This window comes from Lepisosteus platostomus, chromosome 9, assembly GCF_059453375.1.
Source record: "Lepisosteus platostomus isolate fLepPlt1 chromosome 9, fLepPlt1.hap1, whole genome shotgun sequence".
In the NCBI taxonomy this organism is placed as follows: Eukaryota; Metazoa; Chordata; class Actinopteri; order Semionotiformes; family Lepisosteidae; genus Lepisosteus; species Lepisosteus platostomus.
This window is the reverse complement of record NC_142619.1, coordinates 25,117,097-25,135,185: the sequence shown is the minus strand read 5'-3', so window position 1 is coordinate 25,135,185 and position 18,089 is coordinate 25,117,097. Positions and strand designations below refer to the sequence as shown.

The 18,089-nt window shown below is 35.8% G+C and overlaps 1 protein-coding gene across 4 annotated transcripts in view; it reads left to right on the top strand.

The window, feature by feature from the left end:
- The window catches only part of syt1a (synaptotagmin Ia), a 310,170-nt gene that overhangs the window by 211,994 nt on the left and 80,087 nt on the right, over positions 1–18,089 (top strand). For all 4 annotated transcript variants that reach the window (XM_088647276.1, XM_088647277.1, XM_088647275.1 and 1 more), the window contains one exon: positions 17,619–17,810. In XM_088647276.1, coding sequence (XP_088503402.1) covers positions 17,645–17,810 — 166 coding nt within the window. In that variant the 5' untranslated portion in view covers positions 17,619–17,644. The remainder of the gene's footprint in view (positions 1–17,618; positions 17,811–18,089) is intronic.

Genomic DNA, 18,089 nt, shown 5'->3' with positions numbered 1-18,089 from the left:
ACTCAGACATTAAGGCAATCTTCGGAGTTGCACTGCATCATTTTTGACATCTGACCGTAAAGTCCAAAGAGAATCTCCTGTTTCCTGACTGAGTGTAAGTGAGGAGAATACCAACATCCCCTGTGGTCAGGGAAAACCACATCTTTGAAATAATCTAAGCAAACATGTCCAGTAAACTTGTCCAGCACTCATTTTATTCTAACACGGTAATACAGTAAGTCCTAAATATCCCTCAAGTGATTTATTTGGAATTGAGAAATTCACCATATCCTGGGTATCTTACCGTAAGACACTGGTGCTTGGAAAAGAAATTTCCTGACGGTGACTTAAGATCACAAACCTCTCTTTCAAAAATTAAAACAGGACTCTGATGATTCAATGAGGAAAGAATTCGTAAAACAACAACAGGCTGATTTTTCTTTGAGACTTTAAAATTTGAAATTTAATCCTTTGAAAGAAAATAAGCACCATAATCACTGGCAATTTTTCCTCATTTCAACATACTGAACCATGTCCTTTACATTGTAAATAAAGCATTACAAGTAAACATACAATATAAGTAGATGAATACCAGCATATAAATTAACTAGCCACTGGTTACTTCTGTTCAGGCAAAGGCTTGAGTGAAGCTAAGAAGAGCTTTTATAATATGCATACAGTTTATCTTATAGGTTTTTAAAACATACTGTATCTACTGTAGGTACCAATACAAGGATATGTCAGTTTGTGCTTTTCATTACTTCTGGTCTAGACTTTAAGTTTAATTAGCTCCTACAAATTCAGGACTACATGAAGTGTGATAAAATATGAGCTTTTATTTTCTTTATTACATTTAGAATTACTGCAGAAGTGCAGCTAATGAGAGTGGTTTAGCTTTTTGGCTCAATTAATTTGAGTTTTAGTAATTGCATTTAACCGTGAATAAGTGCATTATTGCTAATGAAGTACTGACTAAAACCTTTTCTCCCTTTCATTTACAGTATACCAGTGCCCTCTCCTTCTTTTATCACCTTTGAGGCATTCATTTGGATGATCAGGCGTTATATAACTTGTCAGTGTGTGTTCCCATCATGCACCAAAGCCGTTGTCAACTTCAATTTCTCTGCTCTGTGGTTCTTCCTCATCCTCTGTATCTCTATTTGTGTCTCTGGTTGTCTCCTCTGAGAAGGCACCAGGGGCACATCACTCTACTCATTTTCTGATCTGGAGTTTACTACTTCTGGGCTGTGCAAAGACAGTATCTGAAACACTGCAGGGTATTATGGGTATCAAATAAACCTAGCAGCACAAACAGAACTACACTTGAAAACAGCATTGAAGGAAAGACATGTACAATAGAGTACAGTAATTAGTTAATGAAGCATATGAATAAGTAAAGGAAATGGAAGCCAGCCACCCCCAAAAATTTCAGAAGATGGTGTAAAGGGTTTAACAGTTTAACTTTAAAGAGTGCCGGAAAGAAAACTAAAGAGCAGAATGACGTGGATTTCGTGTTAATTAAAATCTTCCAAAAAATGGAATACACACTCAGTACAAACTATACTGTACATAACTAGTAAATATGAAGTATTTTAATATTTAGTCCATCACATTTACCAATAGAAGTCTTAAGTAAATCATTGTCAGGTGTCCCTTATTAGATTATCTAAAGCATATTAGTATTAGGATTAGTATTTAAACCAAACTTTCTACAGAAGTGTCTGGTAAGCACATGCGTGTACAGTGAGGTTAACTAGAACTTCACTACTACTACTAGTGGTAGCTTCACTTTCACGGTTAGTGGAAAGAAGCGCTGCATTTTTAGATTTCTCCTGCTTCTGTACCTTAAATATCAGTAATGACATTTGATAATACTCTTTGAGCTGATTTTTAGTGTTGCACTGACTTCATGTCTGTTTTGTAGGTTGTAGTTGAGATATTATAATAGTCTGCGGCTTATATTAATCATTCATTTTACAGGATGGTAGTTAAAACTCACACTGTATTCAGCAAGCTGCAATTGAATTAACTGTTTTTTTTAGTAATCCAGTTTTATTGTTTCTGTCTCTTACGGTCTATTCGGCTGGTTTTGCTAACAAAGCACCCAGCTTGCTTGTTTGAAATATTGTGGTTCTATATGCCAGCAGCCATATCACCCTGCAACTCACAACTGGCAACCCACTGAAGCTAAGCAGGTGTGAGCCTGGTCAGTACCTGGATGGGAGACCTCCTGGGAAAAACTAAGGTTGCTGCTGGAAGAGGTGTTAGTGGGGCTGGCAGGGGGCGCTCACCCTGTGGTCCATGTGGGTCCTAATGCCCCAGTATGGTGACGGGGACACTATACTGTTAACAGGCACCGTCCTTTGGACGAGACTTAAAACCGAGGTCCTGACTCTATGTGGTCATTAAAAATCCCAGGGTGTTTCTCGTAAAGAGTAGGGGTGTAACCCTGGCGTCCTGGCTTATTAATGGGGAGTCCCCATTACCTGTAAAGTGCTTTGAGTGGAGTGTCCAGAAAAGCGCTATATAAATGCTTTTACATAGCAATTATTATTATTATTATTATTATTATTACTATTATTACTATTATACGATACAGTTACAGACAGTTAATACATTTGACCCAATCTAAGGGCACACCTAAACATAATGATAAGTCACTTTCATCACATTGCAAATCATTGTTTACCTGGATAAAAAAATACCTCAAAAAAGAATTTGTCAAAATAGTAAGTAAATGAAAAGTCTTTTGGATTTTAAATCAAACTGCTTTATTAGATTGGTAGATATTCATTACAAACAGAGTTTTGAACTCACGATATGTCAGTTCCTGCTAACCCATGGGATCTCCTGCCAACTGTGCAAGACTGCTGTATGAAGTAATTCAAGGGTCAATGTAAACTGGACATATATTTAGATACTTTAACACAGTAACGTCCATAGAAAGGGCTTGTAAGACTTTGAAATGACAATTCTTCACTCAAGTCTAATATTAGTAAAATCCTTGCGTTCTTCTGAATGATACAATAAGCTGTTAAGTTAATGGCATCGTTCATTATGCTCTCCATAAGCAGAATTGTTTTAAATTGTAGCAGTAATGTTTCAGAAAATATTATCATACTGTACATATGAAGATGGGCAGTTGATATTGCTTAACAGAAGCTCAGACTTCATTAAATGTCATGTGAATGGTGTAGTATTAATAGCACAATTTAAAAAAAACAACATGATCTGACATTTGTTTTTCTGTGAATTTGTACAATATACAATAGCCCAGTTTGACATTAAAATGATTTGAACTACTTTGAACACATCTTAATAATCTCTATCTACTTAATCTCATGTATTATTTATCATTTAAAGATAAAGTTCAAAAAGTATTTTTAGAATTTGCTTTATCCCATTGATATATTTTACTGCAATATCAGTGTGTATGAGTATAAAATAAGTTAATTTTTTAATGATTTAATTCTTTAAGAAATCTTGTAAAAACTTACATGCCACTCATTCATTACAAACAAAAGAGCAGTTTGATATTTTTAAGGTGAAATAATAAAACATGCATTATTTTATTATTATATTATTATATATTTTCACAAGTAAATAAATCATTGATGACTGTGCAGTACACAAACACTTACAGTTCAGCTAAACTTTCTTTACTGGATTGACATACTAGACAAAGTTGAAAATATCATTATCTGTATCAGGATCCCCAGAGTTCTTAACTCCATACAGTACGGCAGCAGACTGCTGTTTGTGTCATAATACTGAAGAAAATATAATTTTGTTTCCAGAAGCCCCCAGTTTCAGGGGCCACTGGACTCATCACTCAACTGCTTCTATTCAATGGTCTTCCATTGCTGTCCATCATTTACAATATGTGCCACTAGGTGATAGTAGGCATATAACAGTTTTCCGGTCCAGATTACAGTGGAAAAAGAGTTGAACTAAATACTGGTGTGTGAGATTTTGTATTTATGCTACAGGAAAAGGGAATGCAGAGAAATGAATTGCTTATACTAGTTTCTGGGTAGCAGAGTCAATTTATAGCAGCAAACACCATAGTGCACTTGCCTTTAGCTCCTAATTGTGGATGGATGATTCTCTCCTATTTGTCCCTTTTATCCAGTGATGGGCACTTTTCCGGAATTCCTAAGTTGGCATAAATATATTTTCTTAGGAAGCCAGCAAAGGTTGTATCAGTAGTAAGGAGATAAATAGCCAAGTCATGAATTATTAATAGAAGAGTACTTATACCTGTTAGGAAATCTATTGGATGTAAAGACCCACAGATCTCCCGCAACAAACTCATTCCTTATTACTTTATTACTGATGGGTCCATTTTAGTTTCAGAACGTCTCGGGGATAGTAATTGAAAATGGGTTTCTTTGCACATTCAGTTAATAGATTTGTCCTGGCCTCACAGCAAAGCAGGGTTAATAACTTTTCCAAGTTCCATTACCCAACAAGATTGCTTCCAGCTGAGTGAAGGCCCACTCTGGACCAGAAGAATGTGCTGAGATACTTCTTGTTTTTCTTTGTATTTGATGCAGATTGAGTAAGCTTCATTTGCACGGCTTATTAGTTCCCCCAAACGGTCTATTTCTTTTCTTTTTGTTCCTCTATGTGTGTTTTGTGCTTTCCAGCCAGTAAGAGGTAAGGGCAGCTTTGTTAGCAGGCTCTGTTAGCTTCGCAGTATGCTTATTTGTGTACTGTTTTATGCACTTCAGGCTGTAAGCCATGTTAATAAATACAGACACCCTTGAGCTGCGGTTTGCTAGTAAAACATTTTTTTCTGAAATGCTTCACCTTTTCAAGTGTGTTTCTTCATTCAAGTGCTCCAGAATGGCTTCCATCAAAAGACTGGATACTTAACAGGCTAATTATATGCTCTGAAGGTCAATGTGCCATATTAAATTCACTCTGTGACCTTTTTCCACATTAAACCTCACAGTTGCACCATCTTGAAAGCCCATAACAGCAATGCAGATTTTGCTATTAAAACTCTACAAGAGTTCAGACCAGTGAGCTTCTCATGGTCAAACAATGTTGGTAATTCTGTCATGATGCCAGACCTATCTAAAAGATTCTCTATATAAACACAAAATTAATGAGGTATCTGTTTTTAAGAGGAAATGTTTAGTTCCTTAAGGCCTGTATTTTATCATAAAACACACAAATTCCATAATCACTGTCAAACACATTTCACTGTTTTTTTCATTAAAAAGTGTATAAATCAAAGTGAATTAAATTAGTATGTCAAATCTGTCTACTTTTAGATATACATTTTGCTCAGTGTGTTGTATAAGTTTCAAGTTCTTAAAATGTTATGGAATTATACACTAAAAGCCTTTCTTAATCTTTAGCCATTTAACAAGGGATTTTTTATTAAAGTTCTTTTCAAAATTAATTAAATACAATTTATCAGTGCTTTGAAAATAAATTGTTTCACGCTTCAGTTACGGGATTTAAATATTTAACAATTCTTACTAGTATGAGGATGCATATCTTTAAATTTAAGAGAGCAAGTTTTGTGTTTTAAAACAACAGCAGCTTTAGTATTACTAAAATTCTGCACAATTCTACACAAGAATCCAGACTTATGCAGTACCCATTTGAAAGCCAACACTGTGAAGCGAAATAATCTGTCCATTAAATGATCTCAAATTACCTTGAAAAATTATCTTTTTTTCAGATTTTCAAAAGCAAAATGGGAAAGCAGTGTTTCTTTTTTAACATATTGGCTTATATTGTGTAACGTAGGGAAACATCTTATCTACTCACCAATCACAGACTTCATATCTAATATACAGTATGATACCAGCTTTCGACTGGGCAGACTCAGGAGGCTTGTGTCAAGTAGAAAGCCTCTATCAGATGACACTATGTGAATTGGCAAAGGGTCTAAGTTACGACTTAGATATTTGCCTGTTATTGATATTATTTTGTTTATTGTTTATTCTGTCATAACTTGTAAAAATTATTTTTTGTGTCAGTCTTTATACAAACACATGCAAGCTTGTGTAGAGAAATTTCCTTAATACCGTTTTCTACATTCTAACTATCTTTCCACGATCCACTATCATTTACATCAGTCATCTGCAAATATACCTTGCACTAAAGTAAACCACAAAACTCAGTAATTGATGCTAATTGCAGCATAGACCTTAGAGACTTCTTTTGGAAAATGTCCACCTTTTTAGGTTTCACAATTTGCAAGAAAAATACTTAAAAATCTGTATTTATTTATATATCATTGCTTTGTAACTGCCTACATCCCATTTCAGTCACTTCATTTAACGCAATCTCTGTCTTGCCTTCTGCTTCATAATAGAAACATTCTGTTTCACTGCCTAACTGATATAGGACTCACAGCTCAGACCGGTTGACTAAGTATCTCAAAAAGTCTTTTCACATTGCTTCTGCAGAACCCAGGAGGGAGAAAAGATTGGGTGGCAGCAGAATCAATTAACTACATACACAACTCTGTCATAATACGTAGTCAAACTGTACTGTTTACATTGATTGAGAACCGATCGATCAAACCTGCATTTATCCAAAACATGTCCCCCATGACAATAAAAGCAACAATAAAAGCAAAAAAGAGCATGTTTTTAGTACTTTAACATGCTTCTGTTCTATTGAAGCATTTATACTACAGTGAGGCAGCCCAGTTGGTGAAAAATTGAGTGTTCTTCTCTATAGTAGGTCAGATATATCTTTCATAGTATCTTACACTTACTGTAAACCTGTTAGGTTCCTTATCTCATGAAAAGCATTTTGTAATTGATACGCTAATATCATTGGATTATGAACAGGGTTAGTTTTATTTTTGTTTTGTCTCATATCAGTTAACCTCCCTTTAAGCTTTAATTAATAGATATTAGGCCATTTTTTAATTTTAAATACTTATCTTTAATTGTGAAACACATTCAAGAATGATTTAAGATTGATTAGCAAAGTTAACTTGTACTACAGTAGATGTTGGGTCAATATTGAAAAATGAACAACAGAAAAATACAGAAATTCAATACTTCCTTCATTATGAATGGAAGACTCAATTCATGTATTCTTTGGAGGTTTGATTCTGTTTTTTTTTCTTAAATATTTATTAATGGACCTATTTCTATAAGTGGTCATAAAATAATACTGTAAATAATCATCAAAACCTTATTGATAGTTTTATTCCCTTATAGAAAATTACCTCCAAAAATCATAGTGAAGTATATAGTTATATATTTGCTAATGTAATTTAGAGGACATTTTGACCGTACTTTAACTTTTATGCATGTCCAAAAATATATACACCAACATATCTTTCATCTTAAGACCATTGCTCAATATGTTCAGTTCTGCCAGAACCTACTATAGAAACTACTACAGTATATGGTTTTGTATTGTTCGGGATTTTCTAGCCATTCCCCACTTGTCAAAGAACACATTGTAAACAAAACTCAGTGTGCTCTGACAAAGTCTCATTCGACTGAGCATAATAACCTACTGTATGTTGTAAAATCCCTGCACTTCATTCTGGTTGAATTGGATACAAACCTAAAGATATTGCTGTTGCCTTTGAAGGCAATGAAGGGATTCTCTCCACCTTAAATTTCTGACTTCCTAATACAGTACTCCTAGCCATAGTCTTTAGTCCTCTAATGATGGTTTCTTGTTTTTTCCCCATCTAAAAGACTACAATCTGTGGGTGATAGAACCTTCTCCTGCTACTGTATGTACCAAAGCTGTGAAACACTCCTCTCTAGTAAATCATTCTCCTTCACATCATGCCTTAAACTTGTTCAAACTGTTATTCCTATATAGATTTTAAAATATTATGTATTGCTGTGCCCCGTGATGTACTGGTGTCCTGTCCAGGCTGTATCCAGCCTTGTGCTTTATGCTTTGCCAGAATAGACTCTGGTTCCCTCAGGAACCTGCATTGGATGAAGCAGTTATAAAATGAATGGATGGATATATTGCTGCAGTTTGCCTTTTTTTTCCATGTTTTTATTGCTTAGTGCTTTGAGATCTTTTACGAATTCTACAATGTTTTCTTGCTATCAAGTTTGTTGTTGTGCAAAATTAGGATTGTGGGGATTGAGTATAAATTCCTACTTTTAAAGAAAAACTGCTTTGAAACCATAACCTTCACAGACGATGCAATCAAATATTGTCTCATGAGTACAGTAATAACGGGCTCCAAGCACAGATCACATACAGAGTAGCATGACTTTTAAGAAATAAAATTAGCATTAGCATCTTTTAATTACTGAACAATTTCATGTTTATATTAAAGAATAGCTTAAACAGATTTTGCCGGATGTTTGTGCATTTTAAGAAAAACAATCGTCTCATTCTTAATCACATAGCTATCGTGCTTCTGTATCCCCTACTCATTGTGAATATTAACTTAATTAACCAATGATTTATGCTCTGCTGGAGACTTTACAAATGTAGACAAAATGCCGCTCTTACACTGCACATGGGCAATCTCATACTGGTTTACATGAACAGTGACTAAAGCGATCTTTCTCTTAATCAAGAGTGAAATTGACAAGGTCCCTTAAGCCTTGCCGAATAGCTTTTTTATTGCAATGCTTCTACTACCATAATTTCATTATTGTGCCGTGCTCTGCAAATGGGCAAGTGAGATGATAAAGGGGAACAGCACTAGTGAAAGAGACGCAGGCCACGTAATGAAACTGTGGTTGTTTAACGGTGCAGTGTACTGTACCAAGGGAGCATCTTTTAGCACTAAAAGAAATGAATAAAAAGTGAAAGCTATTACAAATCTAACAGATTTCGCAGCGGACATCAGCTTCCAAGACCACACACACCAATTATTTCTCATCTCTGGAAGAGGCTACTTATGCTCTTGAAAGTCTGACTCACTTTCTTGCATTGTGGCCAGGGTTTGTTACTGTTACACGGGCAATATGTGGTCAAAACACGGATATCTGTTGCTGCTCGTGTATGCTTTTTTATTTAGTGTTCTTTTTCAGGATTTTGCAGACTGGTTCAGCTCTTTTAAATGTTCAAGCATGAAAACATTTACAGGATTTTTGTCTAATTCTTTTGTCACCCACACTGCCTACTTTTAATACAATTATCTGAGGCATGTCATACCAGCATTCAGAAAAAACAGCTGTAAACAGAACGATTATTACAGTATTAGAAACATTAATTGTCATTGTGTGTATAGCAAAATGTATATGATTCAAAATGTTTAACATATACTGTAATGCTCACACAATTGCTGTTGCACATCTACCTTAATTTTTGCTTAAGGGATACATCAAATATATACAATTAGACAATTAACCTTTTTAGGAAATTAATAAAGGATGACTACTACTGTATGTTTAGAAATAAAATGATTGCTTATTAAGATAAGAAGAGGAACATAGTTTAAGTATCAAGTAATAGTATTTTTTTTCCATGCTGAAAAGAGACGAAAGAAAACACGACGTTTCGGCCATGGAGCTTTCAGCTGGCTCCACAGCCGAAACGTTGTGTTTTCTTTCTTCTCTTTTCAGCATGGAATAAAACCTATTACTTGTTCCTTTGCAGCCTGCAAATGCTGACGCAGCTACCCACCTGAACTACTATAGTTTAAGTATGTTGACACTGTTGATTTAATTTGTCCTGTCCATCGGTTGTTTTTTTTTCTTCAGTGAATCTTATCATGCAACAAGCAAGATAATGGATTTTTTAAATATTTTGAAATACTGAGACAACTTTAATACTATGACTGGAAAACCACCTTAGAAATTCTGAATGATAAAATGACAAATATCTCAGATATTGGATTCTATTGTTTGTTGTGAGTGAGAGAGAGAAAACAATATCACTACATACATAACAGATACTACATGCAGATACTGTACATACAATATCACTACTTACTGTACATACAGAAACCCTGGATCAACACAATTATCCAAAATGGAATACCTTCCTTCTTAGAAGATTGTCACACATCTAGATAGTAAGCCCCTCTTTTGGGAGGGTAAATAAAGAGCAAATGATTAATAAACATACCTAGATGAATAAACAATGGACCAGAGGAAAAATTAATTCCCAGAAATGGCCATTCATCACATCAGAGCTTTACTCCAAGTGTCTGTCACAGCATAAAGCTCAATTTTGAGAGCTCATAATACTGTATTCAAACCTCCACAGGATGACTTATTAATTTAGTCCATGCATTACTAATTTTCTATGTAGAAAGTATGGGATGTCTACAAATTCTATTTTGCTGATTAGAAACTATAGCTAGAGTTATCTAGCATTCATTGCAAAGAAAATAAGTCAAGATAAAATAAGGACATTTTGGGGATTTCCTTTTTTGTTCTGATGAAGTTTATACAGTATGCAATTGGATTAACTACATGATAGATTAGATTAGAAATTGCTTTTGCAATTGTGATATACGGGATATAGATTGGTAAAAAAACAGTCTGTTATTTAAAATACACTAATGATGTATTGATTGCTGAATTAGGCCTCAGTGCCAAGTAATGCATGTTTAACCTACTCCCTCAGGGAGGAGTGGATATGGAAGAGATATGGAATAAACAGCGTGAAATGGCTCAAGATGAAATCTAATTCAGTTTAACATCTCATTGCTTGTGGTGTCCAAATTACAGAGAGGAAATCGTTTAAAACAGCAAAGTAATGTTTTCTTCTTACAGTATGCACCAGAAACATAGAATAGATGTATAAGAATCGGTTCTTATAAGCATTGGAAACACAAGCTCTTGTAAGAAAGCTACTGTATGTGTACACAGCTCAGTTTGTGATGTGGGATTCCCTGGCTGGTGCTGAAGAGTACAGGGAATTCTATTCTGAACTTGTACATTATTTACGAGCGATAAATGCAGTTTAAATAAATCAAGACTGTTAAACAACCTCTGTGTTGCTCCTGACTAGTAGGTATTATGACTGTTACTAGTCTATTATAATTTCTCACTTTCTAAAATGTTTTATTTTAAAGTTACAGTGGAAGGTTGCTCCCGTGGCTGTATTCTGTCTGTTGTCTCATGTGGTGTACAGAAAAATGCCCCCAGATGCACAAGGTACATTAATAAACAGGGACCCTACAAGAGGAAGCTTACATCTTATATGGGTCTGGGGTTATTTCTGTAGCAGTCGCACAGTAATAGAGACAGCACTCCAAAGAAAAAATCATTGCTCTGGGCCCACTTAAAAATAAATGTGGAAGTCTTTGAATTTAAATTTTAAAAGACACGAATACAGCTTTGGTGTGTGAGGATGTACTGGATAGCACTACTGTGTATTTTGCAAAAATCCCTGCTTACTCCTTGAGTGAAATTTTAAGTTAAAAATACAGTTTGCATTTAATTGTGTTATGCTGCGTCCTCATAAAACAGAATTGAGCTGTTAGTCAAAATGAATATAAACACGATGTACTGCTTCAGATTTTGCTCCTTTCAGACTTCAGAGGACATACTCTAGGATGAAAAAAAAAGATGTACTGTAGAATCACCCAACAGATTTTGTTTCCTGCTTTCGAAAGATGGTAGCAAGATGACTTGTTCTTTGTGCCACAAACATAAGGAATCTGCATATTTTGAGGAGACATATAAGGGAAACAGCTAGATTTAAAGGCACCAATGAACCAAATTACACAAACATACACGAGCACTGCTGATTCAGAGGCCTCTCCCACTGTGAAGCAATGGGGACAGAGTCAAGAAATGGTTGGAAGATGGAAGCAAACTCAGTGACCTACTTAGAATGAAATGGGAAGTATGATGCACAGGCAATGTCAGGCAATAGTGTGATGAGAAGCATGCTGTGCCATCTGGCAGGCAAATAATTGGGTAGGGTTTTTACACCTGCTCGACGCACTTCAAAAGCGAATATTGGGTTAAAAACAGAAATGCCTCTTTTTTCAAGGCACAGTGCAGTAAGAAAACGACATCCAAGCACGGAACCACAGCTATCTCCCCCCATCCCTCCCAATTATTCCACTATAGTAGCTTTTCATTTACTGAAATTTTCACACTCTTTTATTTAACAACTCACTGCTTTTGATATTATTATAATAGTTTGACTTTACTTTTCCTTCAGAACTGTTATTTCCCTCATTGAATTGTAATTATGAAATTACATAGAACATAATAAGTATCAAATGCATTATGAGATTTTCTGGAACTACAAACCGTAGATCATTTTAGCATCCAGATCCTTTCTTTTTTTCTTTGTTTTCTAACGTCTTGACTCAAACCGTCAAATTTGCCCCTTCAAAGCTAAGTGTTTTATGATTGTAAATAAATAAAACAGTCTTCATTCATTTTGCTCTTTCTAGTTCATACAGATTGGTGGACAAAGATTTTTTTATGTTTTTTTAGAATCATCTCCTACAATTTACAGTATATGTAGCGTGTGGTTTAGCTTTCTTCTAATCAATATGCGATGTGAAATTTTAATGTCTTCAAAGCGAAAGATTACCATTTGTTCAGTACGTTGATTGCACTGCTAGATACTGCTAAATTTTTATTCAGAATGAACCCAAATAATTTCAATTAAATAAAAAATGCAATGATTTTGAATTTTATTTCAGATAAGTTTTCCAGTTGCATATTATAAGATTACTTTATTAGCCATATACAATTTCTTGTATTAGGAATTTGTCTTTTCACATAACCCAGCTTGGTCTCCATGAGACACACAGGCAGGGAGAGAAGCATGGGGTCACAGCACAGGGTCAGCCATTTATACAGCACCCCTGGAGCAGTTGGGGTTAAGGGCCTTGCTCAGTGGCCCAGCAGAGTAGAATTCCTCTGCCTGCCACAGGATTTGAACCAGCAACCTTCCAGCCACGAGCAGAGATCCTTAGCTACAGTGCCACCACTCTACTAGTTTATACACCTTAGCAACACATTTCACACTGTATTAGAGATTTATTTTAAATTCCAAAATAGTGATCATTAAGAAAGTCCATTTCTTTTTCTCTATTTTTGTGTGGCAGTTCTAGAAGTTTATTATTCAAAGTAATTCATACAGAGGGGGTAAAAAGTACTTGAACTGGATTAATCAGCAATTATTATGTGATCTGGATTGCCAGACTGATACTTTCCACTTTTAATGTGATATTAAAGAAGGATCATTGAAAACTAAATCATTAGAGCTCATGGAATATACTGTATTTTACTGGCATAAATCGGAATGTGAAGTGCATCTGATGTATCATTTTCAGTCAAGGCAGTGAGGCTGTTGTTAATGAAGGTGAAAATGGCCTGATATTGACTTTATGTTGGAGGAGAGATAGGGTTAGTTTTATGATAAGAGTGGTGCTCACAGTGGTGAAAAGGTCAAGGCAGCTGTTAAGTTTAGTAACAGCTATGATTGCAGGTTTGCTTGTAATGGCCCTTTTTATTGAAGCATTAATCCATCAACGGCAAATCCCTTGAAATTAGCATTTTTTTTTTAAAACAGAAAAATAAGGATTTTTACCCCCAATTGACCTTCAGGAAAAACAGTAAGAACCTCCACATTATCTGGGATCTCCTGAAATAATTGGATGTGTAAATAACACAGGCTGTAAGAAAATGCGAGCTTTACCAGGTCTGTCAAATTAGTTTCTACAATGGGGAGCTGAAAAAAGGGGGGGCAGAGGTGACCTTTGTTATTAAGAGACATCACTGAGAACCAAAGGTGTTTTTTCATTGTTTTCAAAGAAAAAGCATTTGTCTCTGTAATACCACCCTATGCTTTTGTTGTTAGTGATTCATAAAAACGATGAGATATCCAAGGTATTTCTATTTTTTAAAAACAAAAACTAATGTTACCATGCTTTTTAAATCCTTCATTCGTGTTAAATTACACTAGAGACTGGCATCTACGTTTTTGTTTATATTTCTTGTACTGTGTCTGTATTTCTTGTGTTCCTGTATTTTTTTTGTGAATTACAGAGTGAGTTGGGGAGTGAGTTGCCCTTGTAGATTTTGGGACCGTCTTTTTTCTCTAATATTTTGGAAGACACTGACTTGTTGGTGAATTACAGAGTGTGGGAAAAGAATGGTTGTCAGGTATGCATATATTATAGTACGGCAACAGAGCAAATTGAAACAAATGTGGGTCACTTTGCTTTTCAGATTGTCCCTAGCTGTGTGCAAGCCAGGTGTTCTCCAACTGTCTCTTGTAGCCTTTTATCTTTTGTCTGGTGTCATTTTGTACTTTGGCTCTATTTTCATATTCACAATGGTTTTGTAATAGATATATGATACCATAAAGGAATGTCTGGCTCTTTGAATCAGCTGAAATGATAAATGAATAACTGCCATTCAGACTTACAGGTGAGGAGAACTAAATAATTTAACAAGTCCCGATTAACAATAAATGTTACAGGATGGGGCTAGACGGAATCTACCATCACCAACTACCACTACCTTTTAGTGCATCTCTGGATTGCCATCAAATCCAGAGATGCGTTATTATTATTTCTGCAAAAATATGGGCTAATACATATGCAGTAGCAGCTCATAAAGTAGCAACTGACTATAATGTGTTCCATAAAAAATGGTAACAAACAGCAAACCAGTGGTGCTACAATTCTATGCTTCACCTTTGTCAGCATCTTAAAATTTGCAGCAGTGCAGGAATATATAGTAGAATGAATGGGGTTTTCCAGGGGTGTGACATGATGGAGTATATTCAGCATAATAAGTGGTAGCCAACTGACTGTGTTAATAATTCAATGTGTAGTTGAATAACATTTCATAATTCAAAAAGTCCATGGATGTCATTATTGAAACATGGGTCTATACTGTGCATTCACGTATTGTATGATAAAAAATAAAGTGGAGATGTACTTGATGTTATTACAAATCTATGGCTCAAAATGTCAGCAATTAAAATCAAACATCAATTCATACAAAAGTGTTTCAAGCACAATATGTTTTCCATGTATTCTGGCACTTATGGGTAGATGTAGAAACTTGTAATTTTGTGTTGCAGTGGTAATTTAATCAAACCTGCTATGCCTTCTGTAAAGCAGTGTGCTGTAAGACACACTCAAACTACTTTCCTTATTAAGTAAAAACACATGTATTTTTGTGTTGCCTGTCAAATAAACATAACACTTTCATTTCTTTCATACTAGGTTATTTTCTCAATTGTATTCCTCCCTGAGTTCTGACTAGTTTGAATGTGAAAGTTGATGTTGTTATCTCTAAGCTGCCTGAACCGTGGCTAAAGGATGGAAATATGGCTTTCTCTGCCTGTGGACACCATAGAGAATATGATTCAAATAACTAAAGGAGCAGAGGCAGTTGTAATGTGTAATAAGCACTACACATTCTAGATCTAAAGTCAAATTAAATAACTAGAATGTTTTGGAAAGATGTTTTTCTTAATTAAACATGATCTTCTCTGATTTACACTACTGTATACAGTATACTGTAAGCATGCTGTCCTATAAGAAATTGAAAATGTCATGTATTATGTATTCAGTGGTTTAGGACAAAATATAACTGCATTTTGTTATTGTTTGTTTTAATAAGGCATGCATATGTATTTTAGCTACATAAAATAATTGATTTTTGAGGAGTGATTGTGATGTCAGTTCCCATGACTCCTAACAGAATTCAGAATTCCCATCCCAAGGAGCTAGTCTGAATCCAGGGTCTGACTGGATGCAACATATTTCTTGTTTCCAAAGTGGATTGCTTTTCTTAGGACAGTGTGAACCAGATGCATACTTGTGTAATAATAAACCTTATTAAAATGCTTCTTTTAGTTTGCCACATTTAAATGCATCCTTAATAAGAGGAATGGTATATTTATAGAGAGAGAATCAACAGATATACTGTATATTTATGCATGGATGTTTTTTTAAAATAAAATTTTTTTTGAAATCCATTGTATGTTTTGGGTGTCATTTTGAAAATGTGATTATTCATGATTGTTTGTGACACACTCAAGTGAATATTACACAAGCACTAAATCACCTCATTAGTGGGAGAGTTGACTGGGCACAGTTGATGAAGTGACTTAACCTCTTGAATGTCAAGCCTTATCCAAATCCCTTGATAATTCTGATAATGCTCTTCCTGCAGGCTCATCCTGACACTTCTTCATTGCACATCCAAATGCTCCTTGTGTTAAAATGGCTTGTTTGTGAAATGAGAAAAATATAGTTATGCTGCCGATTCCAGCTGTAAGACCAATTGAAAATTGTCAGAGTTTTCATTGCCATGGCAACTGAATCTACGTGGAATCTACAGTAGCTCCCAGACACCTGTGACACCTGTGGCTTTAGGAGAGGAATGGGACAGAATCCCACAAGACAGCAACCTGAAACCTGGTGCTATAGTGCTCTCAATGATGTACAGCTTGTACCATTTCCAACATTGGCCACACACTCTAGCCGCCTGTGACTTTCACATTTGAGACCCTGTAGATCAATCTTGTTGATAACAAAATCAGCACAATGATTACCAGTGTTGGGTCAGGTCTATAAAACTTCAATGTACCTGCTACAAAAAAGTAATGGTTTTGTGAATTGTGTTGTTATTACTGTTGATTTTACATTTTCAGTTATTTCAAAGTTTTTTTCTGCTGAGATCTGGAAGTACACTCAGTGACTCAGTTCACTTAAGCAGTGTGATTGTCTGAAATATCTTGAATCATTTATGTACGATTGGAAAATTTAAGAACACCCCAGTATGTGCAGTACTGGACATGTCTTTTTGAATACAGGGGATCCCCAGTCCTGCTAATGGAGGGAAGATGTCTCTTTAACCTGAAGAGCTGGGAGAAGTTGTTAGATCAATCCAATTTAGACAAAAATGTGAAGGGCATTAAGCTCAGCTGGACCAAACATGTGTGGACAATGGCCCTCAAGGATTAGGTTTGAGAACCCCTAATCTAGTTATCTATTTAAGAATAAGCATGTACAACACTGAAATATTATCTGTGGATTTCTTATGCAAGTCCTAAATTTCCTCTTACTCTCTGTTTACCCCTAATTTCTGTCTCTGAGGGAATAATAGATTAGGCAAACTTTGGGACAAAGGTGCCAAAGAAACAATCTTAAAAAGTAAAACAAAAAGGTAGGAAATGTGTAAGAGAGAGATGTAATATCTCAGGCAGATAGCAATAATTCTATAACTACAATGCATCTTTAGTGGGCCCATTAACCCTCAGTTGCCATGGCAATGAAAACTCTGACAACCTTCATGAAAAACAACTGGAAATAACAACTTTCATTGTCTGTTGTATGCCGCCCACAGAGAGAGCTGATGAGTGTGCTCTTTCCAATAGTAAACAGATTTGGAGCTCAATAGGAAGCTGCGGTTGTTGTTCCTGCCAGCCACAGCCTATCCAAACCTAAATAAATTCCTTTTAAAACTTTGTTCTTTGTGTGCGGGGGGGGGGGGGGGGGAGGAGCTAGAAAAAAATAGATGTTCTCTGGGTAAGCAGGGAATGCCTTTCAAGCATTGTATGATCTAAAGGCAGAGGGTTATGGTAATGATGTAATGTTTGCTCAAGCTAAACCTGCAGGTGTTCTCACAGACACACTCACCTACCTGGGCGCATTGCTTTTCTCCTGTACGTTTCTGTTAGGCGCTGCCGAGCCCCTGACCTCTCTCCTCCTTTCTCCATGCCAGCTTCTGCCCGGCTGCCTGCCACGATCATGAGTGAAAGCCGCAGGGAAGCACTGGCAGCGCCACCCGCCACCACCGTTGCCCCGGGCTCACCTGGCAATGTCACAGAGCCGGCAAGCCCGGGAGGGGCCGGCAAGGATGATGCCTTTTCCAAGTTGAAGGACAAGTTCATGAATGAACTGAACAAAATTCCACGTGAGTACAAGGTTTATACAAGGTTTCCTTGCTTACTTGCTCGCTTAATTTCAAATGACTTTAGAAAATTAGGAGTGGAAGTGAATTCTAATGGGCAAGCCTTTTCTTGCAAATATCCTGACCAAATTTCCTTTATATTGTATGTGCACATCTGCAAAGTTTACTTAATAAATCATTAGATTTGGTTCTTTTGAAGCTGTGTGTTATATCATCTGAAGGATTAATGTGTTGTTAGAGCCTGGGTTGAGAAGAACATTCCATTTATTCATCTCTGTTTGG